Source organism: Nannobrachium achirus, assembly GCF_963921795.1.
Source record: "Nannobrachium achirus genome assembly, chromosome: 24".
NCBI classification, from domain to species: domain Eukaryota; kingdom Metazoa; phylum Chordata; class Actinopteri; order Myctophiformes; family Myctophidae; genus Nannobrachium; species Nannobrachium achirus.
In genome coordinates, this window is record NC_137831.1 from 7,717,871 (window position 1) to 7,737,662 (window position 19,792).

The following is a 19,792-nucleotide window of genomic DNA, read 5'->3' on the forward strand; positions in this document are numbered from 1 at the left end:
AAGTCTGCGACATTCGGGGTCGCCACAGCGGCCAAATCAAGTTGGGCTCCCATCGACTTTAGTGATGAAAAGTGATGAGTAATCACTTTTCAGAGTTTTGTGGATGTTGTGGTGACCCCGAAGGTCGCCGACCTAGCTAAATCATTAGAGCATGCCCTGAGCTACATCTGTGCAAAATTTTGCACTTTTAGACTGATTAGCACGAGAAAAAAAACCCTAAGGCCTCCGACTAACATGAATACTCACCCATACGTGTATTGTTTTCTGAGGCTATTTCTAGCCCACGGAATGTTTTTTGTGCAAAACAAATGCCTGCAATGGATTCAGCATCATGACAAACCCCTAGTTAGACCCCTCAGATCCTCCTTAAATACCCCGAAAAATAATCTTTTTCTGAGTATTATCCTCCTGTATAGAAAGTCAATGGGAGCCCATGTTTCAGGCATTAAGGGGTTAATAATAAAAAAATGCTCAATGGATATCACTGGTCATCCTCTTGAATCCTTAAGAGGTGACCCCAAGCTACAAGAATCAGTTGAGAAAAAAACTTTTACAGGCGAATCCACGTTCACCCCCATTTTTCCCGGACTAAGATCATAGAGCTAGATGCAGAATAGATACACGCCCCGCCCCCTCCCTCCATTACCGTCTCATTTGATTGGCCGAGTAGGAGGAGCGTCATTTCTAGGCGACGGCGAGAGTCACGCACTACAATCACAAGGAAGAGGCAGCGATGCAAGGTGGATGAGAGGTGAAGTGAAAGATGCAGCGAGGTGACTAAACTATTAGCTGTGCTCTTCCCAGCAGACAGCATGTCCTCATGGCTGCTCCCCACCGTGCTGCTGTGTGTCTACGGCTTCTTCTCCAGTCTGAGACCCTACGAGCCTTTCCTCACACCCTTCTTACTGCAGGACAAGAACCTCACTCTGACACAGGTAACTGCTATTAGATCACTAGCCATAAAGTATAACTGCTTGTAGAGTGCTTTTATTTTGCGACGTTTTAGAGAGAAACCGTCCCAAAATAAAATACCTCTACATGAGTTATCATTTTTAATATATTTAACTTTATTTATTTATAACTTTGTGTAATAAGGCTGAGAGTGCTCCTGGCACAAGCATTTCATTGTATCTGTACCTGTATGGATAGTGTGTGACAATAAAACTGAACCTGAACCTGATTTATGGCTATTAAATCAGTATTGGGGGGAAAAAAGTACAAATTAATGTATTGGCATCAAAATAGCAAGTACCAAAGGTGAAAGTACAAAATGTTTGAAAATGGCAGTAGATCTGCCAGTTTTTCTCAAATAGCCTTGGTATAAAATGGGGCTAAAGTGGTTTAATGGTATGTTTTATAATCATTATCATTTATGTTGTAGACAATTTTATAATTTTTATTGCAATGTATTTATGTGAAGGTGCTCTGATATTGTGTGGTTTGCCATGACTAGTGCTAGACCTGGGCATATGTGGGTGCTTTCTAGGATCTCCTTTTAGTTGATCTTGTACCAGTGAACTGTGCCGTCATGAAACTGTACCCTTCTATGCAAACGTCTAATAAAGTCTTCAATCAATCAATCCTGTGTAAATAAGCCAAGTGCTTTCTAGGATCTCCTTTTAGTTGACCTTGTACCAGTGAACTGTCCCGTCATGAAACTGTACCCTTCTATGCAAACGTCTAATAAAGTCTTCAATCAATCAATCAATCATTTAAGCCAGTGACACCCTAATGTAGGCAATCACTGGGAAGCCACACTTTTTCAACCGTACGTGCTTTTGTTTGTTTCAGTTGTTTTGAGTTATTTATCTGTTTATTTCTAGTCACACTTTAGTTGTTGATTTCCAGTTAAACACCCGGCTTAGGTTTGTGCTCCTGTGATCAGCTGGCTTCAGATTTAACATTTTAAATGGTCAGATGGCATATCCCTCACTGGCAAGTTTGTGTTGATCCATTGCCTTTACAGTTGGGTCTCTTCTCACTTCTTTCAAAGGTGTTACTGATGATACTAATCAAGACTCTGACTGTTCCATTTCATGTAGCACAGTGGTTCTCAAACCTTTTATTTCAAGGACCCCCATAACTGAGTGTACAAATGGGTGTGTTAGTTACACACTTTATTTTTTAAGAGGTCATTTGGAACCCATTTGGAAAACAAAATTGGGGGCATGGCATTGGCATTCAAACCTGCAATAATGTGTATTTTCCAAATAGGTCAGTCCTGCATTTTGTTGTACTTCAAGGTAAAATCTGTCTTCTCAAGTTCTCCATCCATTTAGCCAGAAGGTGGTTCACACTAAGGATCTGAACCCAGGGTAATCCTAACAGGAATTTTGTCAGAGCTCTAGAAATAGTTAATCCCCAAATAATGAAGTGCTCCATCAATCACCTTAGTCTGGTAATGATTTAGAAAGCAGACATTGTCATGGGGCAGCAAGTGCCCTATTGACCAGTGGTTCCCAAACCTTTTAGCTCAAGACCCAAAAGAGAAATCTAACGTTTGCACAGGACTCAAACTAGTGAAAACGACAGATCTATAAGATCACAACAACATGTTGCTGTCCGGCTTGGATCTGACTTTGTGGTTTGTTTCTGGACATTTGGGTGGCATGGTGTCTTAACGTCCTGCATTTCATTTTAATGTTTTAAAGCAGGGGTTTTCAAAGTGGGTGACGGGGCACCCTGGGGTGCCGCGAGATAATTTGATAATATTTGGAATTTATTTGGACACTTGCAAAAATATTTAGTATCATTTTAAACTTGAAGTACAACGTTATTTACAGTCAGTTCTAACCAAAATGGCTATTATCTCAACGTTTTCCACACAACATAATCACTAAAATATCATCACTGTCGGGCAGAAACCTTGTATTTCCAAGTTTTAGATGTGTACGTCTTTTGGTAAAGCAAAGCCCTGCTTCATCATACAAGACTGTCGCACAAAACTAGTGAAAACAGCAGATCTACAAGCACTCGTGAGGCGTTGTGTGCTTGTAGATCTGCTGTTTTCACTAGTTTAGTAAATGTTTTAGATGATAAATACAAAACGAACGGTTTTGGACATACAAGGTTTCCACCCGACAACGACGATATGCTATATTAAATATAAGGTGCTGGGAGTGAAAATTAAAATGTAGGGGTGCCTCGGATTAAAAAAAATATTTATGGGGTGCCCTGAGACAAAAGTTTGGGAACCCCTGTTTTAAAGCATTGCTGTGTATATTTAACAGGGTGTTAAACAAGGTGGTAACTAACAGGCAGTCAGAGTCACTTAACCCGGTCTCTCCAATCCTGTTGATTGGAAAGTGCCAAGCACTGCAGAGGAGGAGGGGTGTTTGTTATGTTGCATTTTTATTTTGTGTGTTTGGCACCTGACATCCCAGCTTTTCACAAGGCAGGCATTCAGTGGAAAGCTGCCGGAGTGTTTGATAGAAAGGTTGGGTTGGTTTCATAAATCTTGGTTCGTAGTTCTAGGTTTTCCTATGTTTAGTTGTCAAGAGTTTATTCCTCATTTCCAATGTTGGGAACTTTGCTTTGGCCAGTCTTAGTTATAATCTTTTCACCGTCTTGCGCTGTGAATCTTTTGGTAAATAAACTCCCAAAAACTGTATTTATGCCGGGCCTGTCTAGTTTTTAGGGGCGTTGTGAAGTCGGCCAACCTTTAAGGTAAAAAAAAAAGTGAAAATGATATGTTAGAACTGTTGGATCGCTACTTAACTCTGTTTTCAGTTTGACTACCTTAATGTTTGGGTGGGAGGAAGTGGCACAGGGGGGGAGGAAGCAGTTATGACTAAAGTGTCTTGCTCAAGGACACTTTGTCACGTAGATCGGTGCTGGGAGGGGAGGTGAACCCGGTGATGCTTTGATTACGAGACCACCTCTCAGTCTCTACTCTCTAATCCTCCGGCTGGAGACTCATAATATGAGTCTCCATTATTCACTCTTTACCACCAGAGAAATGAATTCTGTTCCCTGTTCTGTTCCATCACCTTCAGGTTGTGAATGAGATCTACCCGATATGGACCTACTCCTACCTGGTGCTGCTGTTCCCTGTATTCCTGGCCACAGATTACCTGTGCTACAGGTAGAGTTCATTTAGTCTTCCTTCACAGACTAGCTAGCTGTGTTACAGTAGAGTTCATTTAAGGCCTGTCCATACTTTGACCGAAACCGCAGTTTTCGGTCAAAAGGTCCTTTTCAACTATAAAATGTAATTCCTCGAAAGTTCTGGAATGCTTTTTCTCCGAACAATAGTTCTGAAATTTGCACAACGAGATGTTGTCACTCGCCGAAATCAGGTTCGGTGAAACGGCAAACGTGATTGGTCCGACCCCCCCCCCCCCCCCCCAGCTACTGTACATTGGAAAGCCTGGTGACGCGAGGCTACTGTACATTGCTTTTGTTTTTGCTTTGCGACCCGCGAAAACTACTATACTGTGTGTCGGTGCATGCTCAATGAGCGGCGCGACACGACGCAGAAGGTCGTCAAAACGACTGGCAGACATTATCATTATTTCAAAATGTTTCTCCTCGTCCATGCCACTCAAACGAGAGTCTGATACAGGCCATCCCGGGGCCTTGTCGTGTTTAGCGGGCGGACATACCACCAACGGCTAGATGTGCTCGCCTCCTCCTCAGCAGCACAAAGCAGGGCAAAATCCTCTGCCTCCTCTAACATTTCCTCCTCGTCTTCCTCCTCCTCCATAACCTCCACAATACGTGCCACCACTTCCAACTTCCAACGTGCCAACCCTCCGAACAGGAGCGAAGTATGAACATCCGACGCTTTTTTTTCCGGAAAAGATAAAAAAATAAAAAAGTGTATTTTTCAACCGAAAAGTTCGGTTCTGTCGAAGTATGGAGAGGCCTTTAGTCTTCCTTCACAGACTAGCTGTAGGCCAGTCAATCAGAGGTTTGACCCAAAGGAAATTGCAATAGTAATGGTTCAAAGTTTTTTGTGATCCTCAGGGTCATCCAAAAAACAGGTTAAAAGTTTTCCATTATATTCTTAGTGGATCAAGGTGAATTCAAGGGGTTCAAGTTTGGGTCCCTTAACTATACAGTAAAAAAGACCCCCCCAAAAAATCTTCTTTAAGTAGCATGTGAGGGGTCTAGGGGTTTTTCATGATTCTGAATCCATTGCAGGCATTTGTTTTGCACAAAAAACATTCCTCTGGCAAAAAACTGAGCTGACCAGAGAAAAGTGATGACTCATCACTAAACCATAGTTTGTGGGTCCATTTCTAGCCAGAGGAATGTTTTTTGTGCAAAACAAATGCTTGCAATGGATTCAGAATTTAAAAAAAAAAATAGTTAGACCCCTCACATGCTACTTAACCCATTCAGGCCGGGAACACATTTTGCTGTTTGGGAGGGGCTTACAGTACATGTACAGTGTATGTAGCAACATATTTGTTTTGTAGGCTAATTTCTGATTTAGCCCTATTCTATAGGTTAGGCCTAAATGGGTAGAAGATCTTTTGGGGGTCTTTTTTTCCTGTATTGTAAGTGAAGGGACCCAAACTTGAACCCCCTGAATTCACCTTGATCCACTAAGAATATAATGGAAAACATTTTAAATGTTTTTTGGATGACCCTAAGGATCATAAAAAACCCAGAATGATTACTATTGCAATTTCTTTTGGGTCTGGCCCTTTTTTTTTTAGCTTAGATTGACTGGCCTACTGTATAATTGCCTGGTTTCCCTTTAATTGCTGTGGTATATGAGAATATAATCCACACATTGAATCAGTTTTTATCAAACCCAGGTGCGTTATTTCTTTCCACAGTGTTCCACAGTGCACAAATTATCTGCACCTGTGTTGTTGGCAAAAAAGCTGGGTACTACTTTTTTGCAGACCTTGAAGTGAATTATTTGTGAAACGGAACAGTTTTAATTGGTACATGTCTATGATTTGTCATGTTGCCATATTGTAACATAAACATAAAAAATCATAGACATGTACCAATTAAAACTGTTCTATTTCACTAATAATTCACTACAAGGTCTCCCAGCTACAAGAAAGTAGTTCCCAGCCTTTTTGCCAACAACACAGGTGCAGATAATAACGCACCTGCGTTTGATATAAACTGATTCAAGGTGTGGGTTATAGTCTCATATACCCCAGCAATTAAAAGGAAACCAGCTAATCAGAATCAAAGCTGTTTTATTTTTGTCAACGAAATGAACTGTATATTTAGTCTACTAAAACGCTTGACGCTCGTTGACACTAGTTACTGTTACAAGTTAGAAGGCAATCGCTTGCGGACAATTTTCAGTTTGGTACAAAAAAAAGCTGCTTGTCAATTAATAATCGATGATGTTATCAACTTTTCAATGAATTAATGAATTGATCATTTGCATTCCCTACTACCTATGTTATCCGTCAGGCCTGTAGTGCTGCTGCAGGCAGCCAGCCTGGTGGTGACCTACTCCTTGCTCCTGAAGGCCGGAGGCGTGGCGGCCATGCAGCTGTTGGAGCTGTTCTTCGGCCTGGCCACGGCCGCAGACGTGGCCTACTACTCCTACATCTACAGTGTGGTGGAGCCCGCCCGCTACCAGAGGGTGACAGGGTACTGCCGAGGAGCCTCGCTGCTGGGCTCGGCCACAGGATCCCTGCTGGGACAGGTACGCTGGTAACCGGTCAGGTGGGCACTAGAGGGACATGATGGAAAATGAGCTTTTTTCTTCTTTTTTTTTGCAATTTTTTTTATTGGAATCCTGATTTTTTTTTTAGCTATTCTGGAATTGGAATCCTGACAAAACAAGTAAAAGTAACACTTTTATTTAATTTTAAGTTCATTTATATGTTCTTATGTTAACTTTATGAACTTGAATACGAATACATTGGACATAAAAAAGAGACTAGTACTAGTCATTAAACTACTAATACAGACAAAAAAAGACTAGTAGCCTAATAGTCATTAAAATACTAATGTAGACAAAAGCGGGTCATGCTTGCATGTTTGGAATTGTAACAGCTGAAATCAGCAATATGTCAGTATTTTGATATTAACCTGCGGGCCGCATCAAGTGATGGTGGGGGCCGCATGTGGCCCCCGGAACGCCAGTTGCCCATGTATGCACTAGACTAGAGGGACATCTGGGCACCTTGATGGACAATTAGCTTTTTTTTTTTGTCCTAAATATTGGAAGATATTTGAAAACACGTTGACTACCAGCTTGTAGATCTGCTACCGAATTTTAGAACAATCATGAAAATCTTTTTAAATATATATTTTGAAAGCAACGTTTTTTTTTTACTCAAATCTATGCTTCTGGCGAACAAAATAATTTCATATGGGGGTCTGCGGCCAATTGCATATCACTTGGGGGTCCTTGACATGAAAAAGTTAACACAACGGCTGCCGCCATTCACTCACGCTTTATTTCGAAGAGCCCCGGAAGCTTTGTGCGTGTGCACGTGTGTGTGATCTGACTATTCTAAATGGACGTCTGTTTGTCTACAAACGGTCGCGAAACTAAAATCCTAACCGGGGCCGACCATCATGATTGAGTGTGCAAAATAAATTCCAAATATTATCAAATTATCTCACGGCACCCCTGGACTGCCGTCACGGCACCCCAGAGTGCCGCGTCACCCACTTTGAAAAGCCCTGATTTAGAGGACATATTTGTAGAATCTGCCACAGGTCTTTAATGTTAAGGTTTACTGTGTCCAGGTGCTGGTATCAGTTCTCCACGTCCCTCTGTCTGTCCTGGTGGTTCTCACCCTGGCGTCGGCCGTGGCAGCCTTCCTGGCTCCCTGGTTCCTGCCCGTGGCCAGCAAGAGCCTGTTCTTCCACAGGGGCCCCGGGGGGGCGGAGCCTGGGGGCCCCGGGGCCCACATGGAGGACGCAGAGAGCAAAGTCCCTCTGAGTTCTGAGGACGGCGCGGCGGCGGTGAGTTGACTGGTCCGTTGGTACAAATGAAGCCTGTTTTTAGACCGTTGTTATGGTGTGAGATGGATGGATCCCACTGGGAAAATGGATGGCTATTTTCAACAAAAGGTCCATTTGGTTCCATTTGTCAGTGTTATGGGGTCATTGAAATTAAAAGGTTTGAGAAAACCCGATCAAGGAATAAATAAAGTCCATTATTTATTGTTAATGTGCAGCTACAAGATAGTTAGTACAGTAAGAGTATAAAACAGTTTAATCAACTGAAGCAATGAAATATCATGATAAATTAAAGGGTATTTTTTACAGTCGCATTTTGGGCAGCATCAGCATTCACCAAGTAGGCCTGTCACAATTATTACACCAGTAAGACTCCCTAATCGGGAGATAAGCGACCGTTGGTCGCTTATCTCCACAAATATCACAACCTCCACCTCTCACGTCATACGGGTAGCCATAGTTACACCTGGAATGTTGAATCTCCATATATGGAGATAACCTACGCATCACACAAAGTCTGACCTCACCAGCCCATACTTGGGCATGGACGACTTATATCTCCATATACGGAGATGGCCATATATGGAGATACGATGACATCACAGAGTCCACAGCTGATGATGTGGCGTGATGTCATACAATACACAAACAAGCCCTATATAAAGGGGCAATTCTCACCAGGGAAGAGAGCATTGCCTGGAATGTTGAATCTCCATATATGGAGATAACCTACGCATCACACAAAGTCTGACCTCACCAGCCCATACTTGGGCATGGACGACTTATATCTCCATATACGGAGATGGCCATATATGGAGATACGATGACATCACAGAGTCCACAGCTGATGATGTGGCGTGATGTCATACAATAAACAAACAAGCCCTATATACTGATGCGATACGATGACATCACAGAGTCCACAGCTGATGATGTGGCGTGATGTCATACAATAAACAAACAAGCCCTATATACTGATGCGGAGATATGAGCAGGGCAAAGGTGTGACGTGTGACCGACCGACGGACGGACGGCCGGTGGAGGTTTTCATAGTAAACTGCTCCCTGACGGTCGCAATAATCCTCTAATCGCAATTATTTGACATAATCACAATTATTTTTCATATTTGTCTTAATCGTTTTCATGCTGAGAAATCGCATTGCGAAGCGTTGTGAGCTTGTAGATCGGCTATTTCCACTATCAATGTTCTTTTTTTAAGTATAACATTGTCAAAAAATGCCAGTAATTTATTTTTATTTATGTGTAGGTTATGTGTCATATCTACCATGTGCAACTTCAAAGCCTTAAAGCCAAACAGAAATGTAATTGTCAACGACAAAAACACAATTAAATCGTTAATCGCAACTATTTGAGTGACAATCAATCGTCATGTAAAATGTCATAATCGTGACAGCCCTATTCACCCGCTGTTCAGTTGCTGGTATTGGAACCAGTTAGTTCACCACAGTACGGTGACATCACATGCTTTGCTGATTGACACATCATCAAAGTGTCAACACCGGAAGCTCTTGCTAAATCTCTGAGGCAAAGATTAAGGAAGAAAAAGAATAAAACAACGTTGCTCCATTGCTTTTAAAAGGAAGTTGCTTGTTACATTTCGGTTACAGATGCCCACGGTGAGCATGTAGCACTTGCTGACTGAAAGAAACCCACACGGACGAAACACAACTGAAACACTTTTACCGTTGTTCTTCGTGTGTATTCAACATTCAACGTTAACATTTATTATGACGCATTGATTGAAATGTTGCCTGTTGTGTTGGGAATAAGCAAAACGATATAGTGCAAGCACAAATCATCATTAACGTAGAAAATACTTCAGCAAAATAAATATAGTAAACTACTAAAAGCTAATAAAACACCAGGGCACACAGTTGAGTTCAAAAGGTGCAAATATCATTTTGGGGGTCCTTCACATGTAAAGGTTTGAGAACCACTGACATAGCAGTCTCTCAAGAACAGACTAACTGAGCTCCAGTTAAGTGAAAAGGAGCTTTTCTTTGACGATGGCTGGCCAGATTGCTGACATAGAAACATAGGGTTTTTCAAAAAGTCTTAGAAGGATTCAAAAGACACTTATAGAATCGGGTCAAAATTCAAATTTTCACTATTTTTCAAAAATAGCAGATCTACAAGCTCACAGCGCGGCACTCGGTGCCACACTGTGAGCTTGTATATCTGCTATTTTTCAATAATAATACACAATAATGTGTACCCGTTTTAAGTAAGAGAGAAGGGCTGCAGACTATGTTCAGACCAATCCTAATGTGTTCAGTCTACAGCAGCGCCGACTAAAAGCCAGACCAGGGTTTCTCTAAGTGGGTGCCGTGATGCAAGTCCAGGGGTTTGCGACGCGTTGCGAGCTTGTAGATCTGCTATTTTTGGCGAATGTTCTCTCCAGAATAAGCCTTATTCACGGCCTGCCCACTCAGCAAATTTCTCAGCATCCCCCGGGTGCTGACATCAATTTAGAAGGGGAAACTATAACAGAAATAGCTGGACTTAAAGCCAACAAATCATTTTTTCGAACGGTAAAGTAAATTATAATCCTTTTGTGCCTTTTGCTATCTTGTGTTCTTGATCATGCTAGCCTTATTTTATACTTTACTATTCGGAAATTGCATTAAATTTGCGATTTCTGTGTTAACTCTATAGGCTATAGTAGGATTTTCCCCTTCAAAATGTGACTTCAGCACCCGGGGGATGCTGAGTGGGCGGGCCGTGAATAAGGCTAATAGGGATTCTGGGGTTCAAGTGGTTAAACCTATAAAGTTATTTATTGCGACCGACAGGTTGCAGTTACAAAACCTCCACCGGCTGTCAGTCAGTCTGTCCGTCACACGTCACGTCGCACTTTTGCCCTACTCCTATCTCCGCCACCGTTGCCCCGATCCATGCCAAACATTGCACACACACTCTCACATGGCCCTCTTCTAGCGCCACCATGAGGCCAATTCTTGCAAAACACATCTTTGGACACTGCTCTTACAGATTTTGCCCTAAGATCACGCAAAGCTCTACACAGTATCTCTAAAGTCATGTCATCAACATCTATCTGTCCCATTTCCCTTATTCCCTTCTGATTGGCTACCATTGCCTTCTAAAGTTTGTGTATGCGACCTGACGGTCGCTTATCTCCCGATTAGGGAGTCTTACTTGTTAATTATTATCTGTCATTAAATGGAAACAAACATTCTCTCAGTTCCTCGTGTCATGCTGTATTTTAGGGGGAAATATTCACATATGATCTACCGGTAAATGTGTGGTGAACCACTGAGCCTGACAACAACCAGGCCTGACCAGCTGCTGCATTGCTGCAGAGTCAGTCACAGATATTAAGTGTTGCTCAAACAGTGAGTAACTGAAGGGTTGAATGGCACAGTGAAGCCATGACGGCAAGAACACGTTTTTCTTCCTTCCTTCCTGGAACAGAACAGGAAAAGTGTAGAGGAAGAGAGAAGGAGATACGGTAAAACATGATGATGCTTCACTGCATCCGTGAGTGTCATGCCTGTGACCATAGACGGGTTGGCTCTGGGGGCGTTGGGTTAAAAAGGAATAGAACAGCAACGTCATGGCGTGACTCGCTCATCCCCTGGTTCCACGGAAGTCATTCTCTATGGAGAATAACATTGAGTCACCTTAAAGCTATACTGTGTAAGATGCTCAACTAGTGGTCAGTAGCCCTATAGCAAACCGCGTCCGCGTCTTTCGGCCGTTTTTCGGCCCCCGCGGGCCCCGCGTCTGCCTCCACCTCGCCGAGAGCTATCTTCAGAGGGGTCCCTGGTTCCTGTGCGTTCAGGCATTCCGAAGAAACGGACTACTTCACCCTGCCTGGTAGGCGAGGTTACCTTTTGAGTATAGAGACACACGGGCGACTACAAATATGGCCGCCATAGCGACCCCACTTCAAGATGCGCTGTGATTGGCCGGCAGTGTATAACCCTCGCTGTGATTGGCCGGTAGTGTGATGGCGTAATTTTTCCGCGAAAACCGGACCCCGGCGGGGATCATAGAAAACATATAAAGAGAAGGCTTTTGAAGCTGAAAATAACGGAGTGGGTGTTCTAAAACTTTAGCGATTTAACAGTTAGGACAATTTTAAGATTTGTTTTATAAAAATAGTTACATGGTATAACTTTAAAGCTTGTAGTTTTTGAAAAAATCTTGCAATTCTTTGAATATTTTCACCCGATTCTATTAGTGTCTTCTGAATACTTCCAAGGTTTTTTGAAAAATATGTTTCTATGTCGGCGATGCTCAAACCTTTTCTCGCGAAGGACCCCCAAAATGATACCCCCATCTAAAAATATAGTATCAGGGACCCCACAGAAGCAAATATTTGAGTTAGAAATGTTTGCTTTAAAAAATATATAGGCCATATATTCAAAGATTTGCACAAAATGTTCATGATTAAAAAAAAAAATATATATATATACTGTATATAGCAGCACAAAATGTTCATGATTAAAAAAAAAAAAATATATATATATATATATATATATATATAGCAGATCTACAAGCTCGTAGCGTGGCACTCGGTGCCGTGCTGTGATGGCTGTATAGGCCTAAATGGCTTAAATATCTTCTTCTTTCGCGTATCATCGTCCTTGATGATTGGTTGACAACATTTTATTTCACTAGATTTCTAAATATCTATCTATCTCTCTATCTCTTTATTTCAGGACTTCATGGGGTGTGAATTGATAGAAAAGCTTGTTTTTTTTTCGTGGAACTACTCCTTCAACTCTGTAGCATGACGACACACATCAGGGCTTGTTTTGACTGGGTCCTGTCGATTCCCCCTCCCCCAGGTCGCCGTGCCCAGCATGGCCACTAGAGGGAGACAAAGCAGCAGCAACAGCAGCAGGCTGCTGGAGGTGCTTGGCTTCCTGTGGCGGGACTTCCTCCAGTGCTACTCCAGTCGCCCCCTGCTGGCGTGGTCGGTGTGGTACGCCCTGTCCACCTGCGGCTACTTCCAGGTGGTGAACTACGCCCAGGCCCTGTGGGAGGAGGTGCTGCCCTCGCAGCACTCCGACATCTACAACGGATACGTGGAGACGCTCGCCACGCTGCTGGGTGAGGCTTTAAAACCCCATTCAGAACGCGTACACATTATTGTGTATCATTATTTTATGCTTTAACTATTGAAAAAATAGCAGATATACAAGCTCACAGCGCGGCACTTGTAGATCTGCTATTTTTGAAAAATCGTGAAAATTAGAATTTTGACCCGATTCTATAAGTGTCTTTTGAATCCTTCTAAGGTTTTTTGAAAAACCCTATGTTTCTATGTCAGCAATCTGGCCGGCCATCGTCAAAGAAAAGGTCCTTTTCACTTTACTGGAGCTCAGTTAGTCTGTTCTTGAGAGACTACTATGTCAGTGGTTCTCAAACCTTTTCATGTGTAGGACCCCCAAACTGATATGTATTTGGCCACGGACCCGCATCTCAAAATATTTAGTTCCAGGGACCACCCAGAAGCAAAATTTGAGTTACAAACGTTCGCTTTGAAAATACATTATATTCAAAGATTTTCACACATTTTCTCGACTTTTTTCAAAAATAGCAGATGTACAAGCTCGCAGCGCGGCACCGAGTGCCGCGCTGTGAGCTTGTATATCTGCTAATTTTCACTGGTTAAAGCATTCAATAATTCTAGGCCTAAATGGGTTAAGACAGGGGTTCCCAAACCTTTTTGTCTCAGGGCACCCCATAAATATTGTTTTAATCCGAGGCACCCCTACATTATAATTTTCCCTCCCAGCACCTTATATTTATAGCATATCGTCATTGTCGGGTGGAAACCTTCTAAAACCTTTGTTTTTGTATTTATCATCTATAAAATGTAGCTACTAAACTAGTGAAAACAGCAGATCTACAAGCACACAACGCCTCCAACGCCCGTTGTGTGCTTGTAGGGCTTTGCTTTACCAAAAGACGTACACATTTGAAACCTGGAGATACAAGGTTTCTGCCCGACAGTGACGATATTCTAGTGATTATTTTGCGAGGAAAACATTGAGATAATAGCCATTTTGGTTAGAACTGACTGAAAATAACTTTGTACTTAAAGTTTAAAATGATACTAAATATTTTTTCAAGTGTCCAAATAAATTCCAAATATTATCAAATTATCTCGCGGTATTAGGTATACTATACCTAATATTATTAGGTATAGTATTTTTCACCAGGTTAACATTCACCAGATTGGGACTAATGGGTTCTCTCCTCTCTCCACAGGGGCGTTGGCAGCGTTCGGGGTGGGCTACGTCCAGGTGTCCTGGGCCGTGTGGGGGGAGCTGGCGCTGTGCGCCTTCTCCGTGCTCATGGCCTCCTCGCTGTTCGTCATGGACCTGGTGAGGAACATCTGGCTGTGCTACTTCTCCTACGTGCTCTTCAGGGCCACCTACATGCTGCTGATCACCATCGCCACGTGAGTGCAGTGCACCGCCTCTCCTCTCCTCGTCACTGTGCAGCAACTACGTTTTGGGACACACCGACTTAATTGTGTAGCCAAAAGGTCAAATTAGCCTTCATGATACTGGGGGATGAACAATTACCTCAAGAACAGATATACAATCAGTGTAATATCACATACTGTATGTAAGCTATTTACCATGAGAGGGAGTGGGTTGTTGCAGGGGCATTGTAGCGTCTTAGATAGTGGGGGGGATGACATAGCCGCGCCCTCATGCACGTGTTGCGCGCGTGCACGCCGGAAATTTTCGGTTTTATGCGGTTTTGATCGTGTTTTATTCAGGTTTCCGCAGTTTATTTTTTTATAGCCTACATGGTCTTGTCTTGGTGTTCTGTTTATATTCCTTTATGCCTGTGTTGTTAATTTCACCACGAGTCCATCATGATGCAACGTACGCACGGATGACAGAGAGTTGGACTACAGTTAAAAGGGTCGTCCTTTGAAAGCCATTTCCTCTCTGCACAGAAGCGCATTTCAAAACAAGAGTCTTTATTTAATTTTTTTCATCTATACAATCGATCATTCAACATGTTTATTTTGAAATTGTCCTGGAAATAGAAGTAGCCAAATAGCCCCTACTACGCGTTTGTGTTGATGAGAGCCAGCTTGCAGCGCAGGGGAGGAAAGAAATTTAAAAAAGCACCCCGGCCGGCAAAAAAGTGTGGGTGGGGGGGGGGGGGGGGGGGTGAGATCACGTTTTTATGAAAGTGGGGGTGTCCCGTCGTACTCACAATGAATGGTGGTGACGCGCCTGGGTTGTTGGCTGATTTACCACTGTTTCAGCCAAACAACCCTGAATTAAAAAAAATATATATGAACAACATGGAAACGATTATGACGAGTATGAAAAATAATAATCGCGATTATGTCTAGGCCTGTCCTCTAAAAATCGACGAATCGACGCGTCGTTTTAAGCCCCGGGAATCGACGCCAATTGTTTGAGTCGAGGAGTCGAAAATATATATATATATTTTTTTTATATCACCAGTTAACCTACTATACTGCGGTGCACTGCTGCTAGACTGGTGTCATGTACTTCCAATTGAGAGATGTAGCAATTGGCGAACAGTTATTTATTGTCTCGCACCAGCGTAGGGGTGAAAGTGAGACGGAACGGCCAGAACCGCCGCTTCGTTAAAACATTCGGAGCCGGGACGGTGTTCCGTACTTAAGAGGAGAAGCACGCTGTCAAAATCTCATATTAAATAACCTGCCACAGCACACACGCACGTCCACGAAGTAATTAAACAATCTACTAAAGTCAAATTAACATACACAAGTGTAGGCTACTAGTTACATTTTCTAATTAAAGTGCTTCTGAATTGTTCCAGTGTTGTAATAATCCATGATGATGTTTGTAGTTTGTTTCGCTGTGTCTGCGTCCATGACATGTCATTGTCCACACTGAGGGCTCTAGCTGGGAGCTGTGCCTCCAGCTATTTATGATCCGTTTCTGAAATGAATCCGTTCTCGACACCGACTCATTACTCTGTCAGTGCTCTGTGTCCCGCGACTGCGGACTGGATCCCATCGTTCATTTAAAAGAGCCGTTCAAGAGAGCGGAATCGTTCGCGAATGTCTCATCTCTACTGCACGGCAGTGGATGCTGCCGAGACGGGGCAGAGTTGATCAGCGGAGATCTTTTATTTGTTTTAACGGTGTGTTGTACATTGCTATGCAGATAATGTTTGTGCTCGCGCACCGATATCACCGAAAACACCGTGCATTCAATTCATCTTAATGTATTATTGTGTTGTGTTGATGTGGACGTTTAAAGCAAAACTTTTTTTTTTTTTTTTTTACACAAAGTAGACTATATAACGATTCGTCGACGCGTCGGAATGAACCCCTCGATTTGAATCGATTCCAAAAATCCCGAGTCGAGGACAGCCCTAATTATGTCAAATAATCGCGATTAGACGATTATTATGTAGTAATTGTGACAGCCCTAGTGACATTCCGTTCTTCCTGTCTTCCCTGCAGGTACCAGATCGCTGCCAACCTGAGCATGCAGCGTTACGCCCTGGTGTTCGGAGTCAACACCTTCGTAGCTCTGCTGCTGCAGTCCCTGCTCACACTGGTGGTGGTGGACTCTGCTGTGTTGGGCCTGGACGTCTTCACTCAGGTGAGACTCTATAGTCAGGCAAAATTAGAAGAATACCTTACCAAACAATTTCTTTACCAATGTGTTCGTAAAGGTGTCTAGTAAAATATCTAACAAAGATTGAAAAACTGTACTATAAGGGGAAAAAAATCACTGTTTTTGGCCCAATGAATGTTTTTCGTGCAAAACAAATGCTTGCAATGGATTCAGAATAATTAAAAACACCTAGTTAGACGCCTCACATCCCACTTTAAAGCATATTTTTGGGAGTGATTTTTTTCCCTTTTAGTACAGTGTATAGTAAGTGAATGAGACCCAGAATTACCCTAGCTGTCAAACATTTTGCTAGGGATGTTGAATTTCAATCTTTGTTAGATATGTTACTAGACACCTTTAAGAACACATTGGTGAAGAAATCGTTTGGTAAGGAATTTATTTCCATGGTTTTATTAAAATTCCCTGACTATCTTTATGGCTTTACAACAAGGTAACGATCAGAGCAGAAAACGGCTAGAAACTGCTGCCGTGTTATCACGTTTTATTCTGCGTTTAACGCAAGAGACTCAACAGTGGGGATGGCGCTCGAAACAAGGGTAACCCGATAACAGATTTATTGATTACCCGGTATCAATAAGCTTTAGGCTTATTCAAGCTTGTTATCGAGCATAGCGGCCCATGATGTCAAGTTTAAACAATCAAGATAAGAGGCGATCAAGAAATTATTACAGTACTATTCATAATATAAAGCCATTTAACACTTATTGCACACTAATGAATGATTGTTTTAATGATATTTAATGATAATATTTGTTACTTTTGTCAGTTGTCATAGTCATAGATGGCGGTCAGCCTCAAACTCAGTCACAACAACTGGCCAGTAAAAAAGATACCAGTTATGTTCAGAATTTGCCATCTCACATCTTTCCAAAAAATATTAGAAAATGCTCAATAGTGGGCTCTATAAAAGCCCGGCTCAATAAGCAGGATCGATAAGGTGCTCATTATCAGTAAAAATGAACAAGCCCTAACCCTACTCAACAGTGATTTAAAAACAACGTAGTGTGCACGTCCAATCCATTGCTGCGATCAGACAGTCACTGGGCTTGCTCGTATAATATCCACGTGATTCCACGGCCCATCGAATGTCAGGGTCCCTGGTTTATTTTTCGTCAACTGCATGGGTCTGGCTTGGTTCAGATCATGCCCGGTTCTGTTAATCATACCGAGTGAACCAAGAAGACCGGACCCGCCACCTTGTTTACAAAAATGTTTTAAATAAAATGAAATGCCAAAAAATAAAAATAAAAAACAATTCAAATGACATTGTTCACATAATTTTCTTTTTTTTTTGCCTTTATTTTCCTCTTCTCTTTAACCTTACATTACCATTGTGAATATGCACACTATTTTCAAGTATTTGTCTCTACAGCACCCATATATACCTCCCAAAGCTGTTCGAAGTCGCTCTGTCTACCCTCAATTATATAAGTCAGTCTCTCTCCAGCCCAATAGAGTTCATGAGTTCTCGATGCCACATTCTCAACGTGGGGGCATCAACGTTTTTCCAGCATAATGCCACCACCCTTATAGCTTTGTTTCTTTGTTACAGTTCCTCATCTACGGCTGCTACTTTGCCGCCATCGCCGTGGTCTTCCTCCTGGCGGGACTCTACAGGATCTTCACCAGGGGGCGCTCTGCGCCGGACATCCCCGACCACGACAGCCTGGAGGAACCCAGCAGCTCGGACTCCCCGGGCCGAGACTCTCCTCCGCTCAGCGACGCCATCTCCAAAACGTGACCTCCAGAGCCCACGAGAGAGACGTCACCTTCCTTATCCACGGTAGCACTAAAGCCCACAATGCACTATGGGACAGGTGGCGGTCGGTTTCTATAAAACCGTACGCTTCTTCTTGGATCGCCGGCTCAAGCCGGTCTCTGCGTGGTTTCACGCGGTAGAGAGCGAACGCTCATTTATGCACAGACTCATGACTGTAGAAGGTCACAGCGCTTTGCCTTAGCTTCATACACTGTACAATACAGACGGCTAATTTAACTCTTAAAGAGTGCAAACATGGTAGATGGACCCCCATTTTTTATTTATTTTTTGGTACACTTAGAGTTAGGTTTATACTCTGGGGTTTTGTCTATAGTACATCTAGTTGGTCCTAATCTCTGATTGGACATCTTAATGATGATGTCATTATGCTGATTCAGTCGTGGGCAGTAATGTACTTCTTTTGGCACATAATATTCTAAAATCAGCAGTTGTCCTTTACACTTAAGCAGATTGTTGTTGTTCTCAGCTAAAGCAATAATTATAGAGTAGCCTACACTTGTAATAATAATAATAATACTATTATTAATCATAATAATTATACATTTTATTGTAACACACGCTCATTTAACACAAATCTCCAAGTGTGACTTGCTATAAAAAGTCAAGAAAATAGCCTAGCTAGCGGCGCCGTTATCCAGCCAGCTTCTGAAGCTCTTGTCTTTCAGAAGGTGTTCTTCTAAAGAAAAACATTCTGAACTATATGATATGATATAATGATATGATATGATTAGAGATGCTGCGATTGCGATTTTTGGGGCCGATACGATCAACTGGAATCAGTATCTGCCGATACCGATATTCCCGATCACAGCGTCAAATCCATAAATTCTTCTATTTATTGTGTTACTGTAGCAGCATTTATATATTTAATGATTCTTCTTACCAAACATTGACATTGTATATTAAAGGAGCTATAGTCAACTTTTTCTTGAAAAACGGATGCTAAAATAAAAATAATGTTTCGAAAATATTTTATAAAAAAATAAGCTTCATATATGTGTTTCAATAAAAAAAATGACCACAAAAAGCGGAAAAATAATGATAACATAATCATTTTGGTCCTTTGTTTACATTTACAGGGTCCGAAAAATGTAAACAAAGGGCCAAAATGATTATTTTATCTTTATTTTTCCGCTTTTTGTGGTCATTTTTTAATTGAAACACATATATGAAGCTTATTTTTTTATAAAATATTTTCGAAACATTATTTTTATTTTAGCATCCGTTTTTCAAGAAAAAGTTGACTATAGCTCCTTTAAGTATAAACATCAGGAGATTGCAGGCCTAGGTCCTTTAGTATCCAGTTCAACTTCAACGAGTTGAAGCTGAGGTAACATTCAGTCCCACAGATAAATATTGTGAAAACAGCTGATCTAGCTGGTAGATCGCCAAAGCAAATAGAGGCAAAACCGATACCGATTAAAGCCGGTAGAGGCATTATCGGCCGATC

General features: G+C 42.0%; 1 protein-coding gene across 1 annotated transcript; it reads left to right on the top strand.

The window, feature by feature from the left end:
• Positions 1-812: 812 nt before the first annotated feature.
• On the top strand, positions 813-18,303 carry LOC308279935 (thiamine transporter 1-like; the record flags this gene model as incomplete). Its single annotated transcript, XM_080720156.1, has 8 exons — positions 813-935; positions 3,996-4,084; positions 6,391-6,628; positions 7,684-7,902; positions 12,735-12,999; positions 14,164-14,356; positions 16,385-16,526; positions 18,115-18,303. The coding sequence occupies 8 exons, from the start codon at positions 813-815 to the stop codon at positions 18,301-18,303; spliced, it is 1,458 nt and encodes a 485-aa protein (XP_080576282.1).
• Between the last annotated feature and the right edge of the window lie 1,489 nt (positions 18,304-19,792).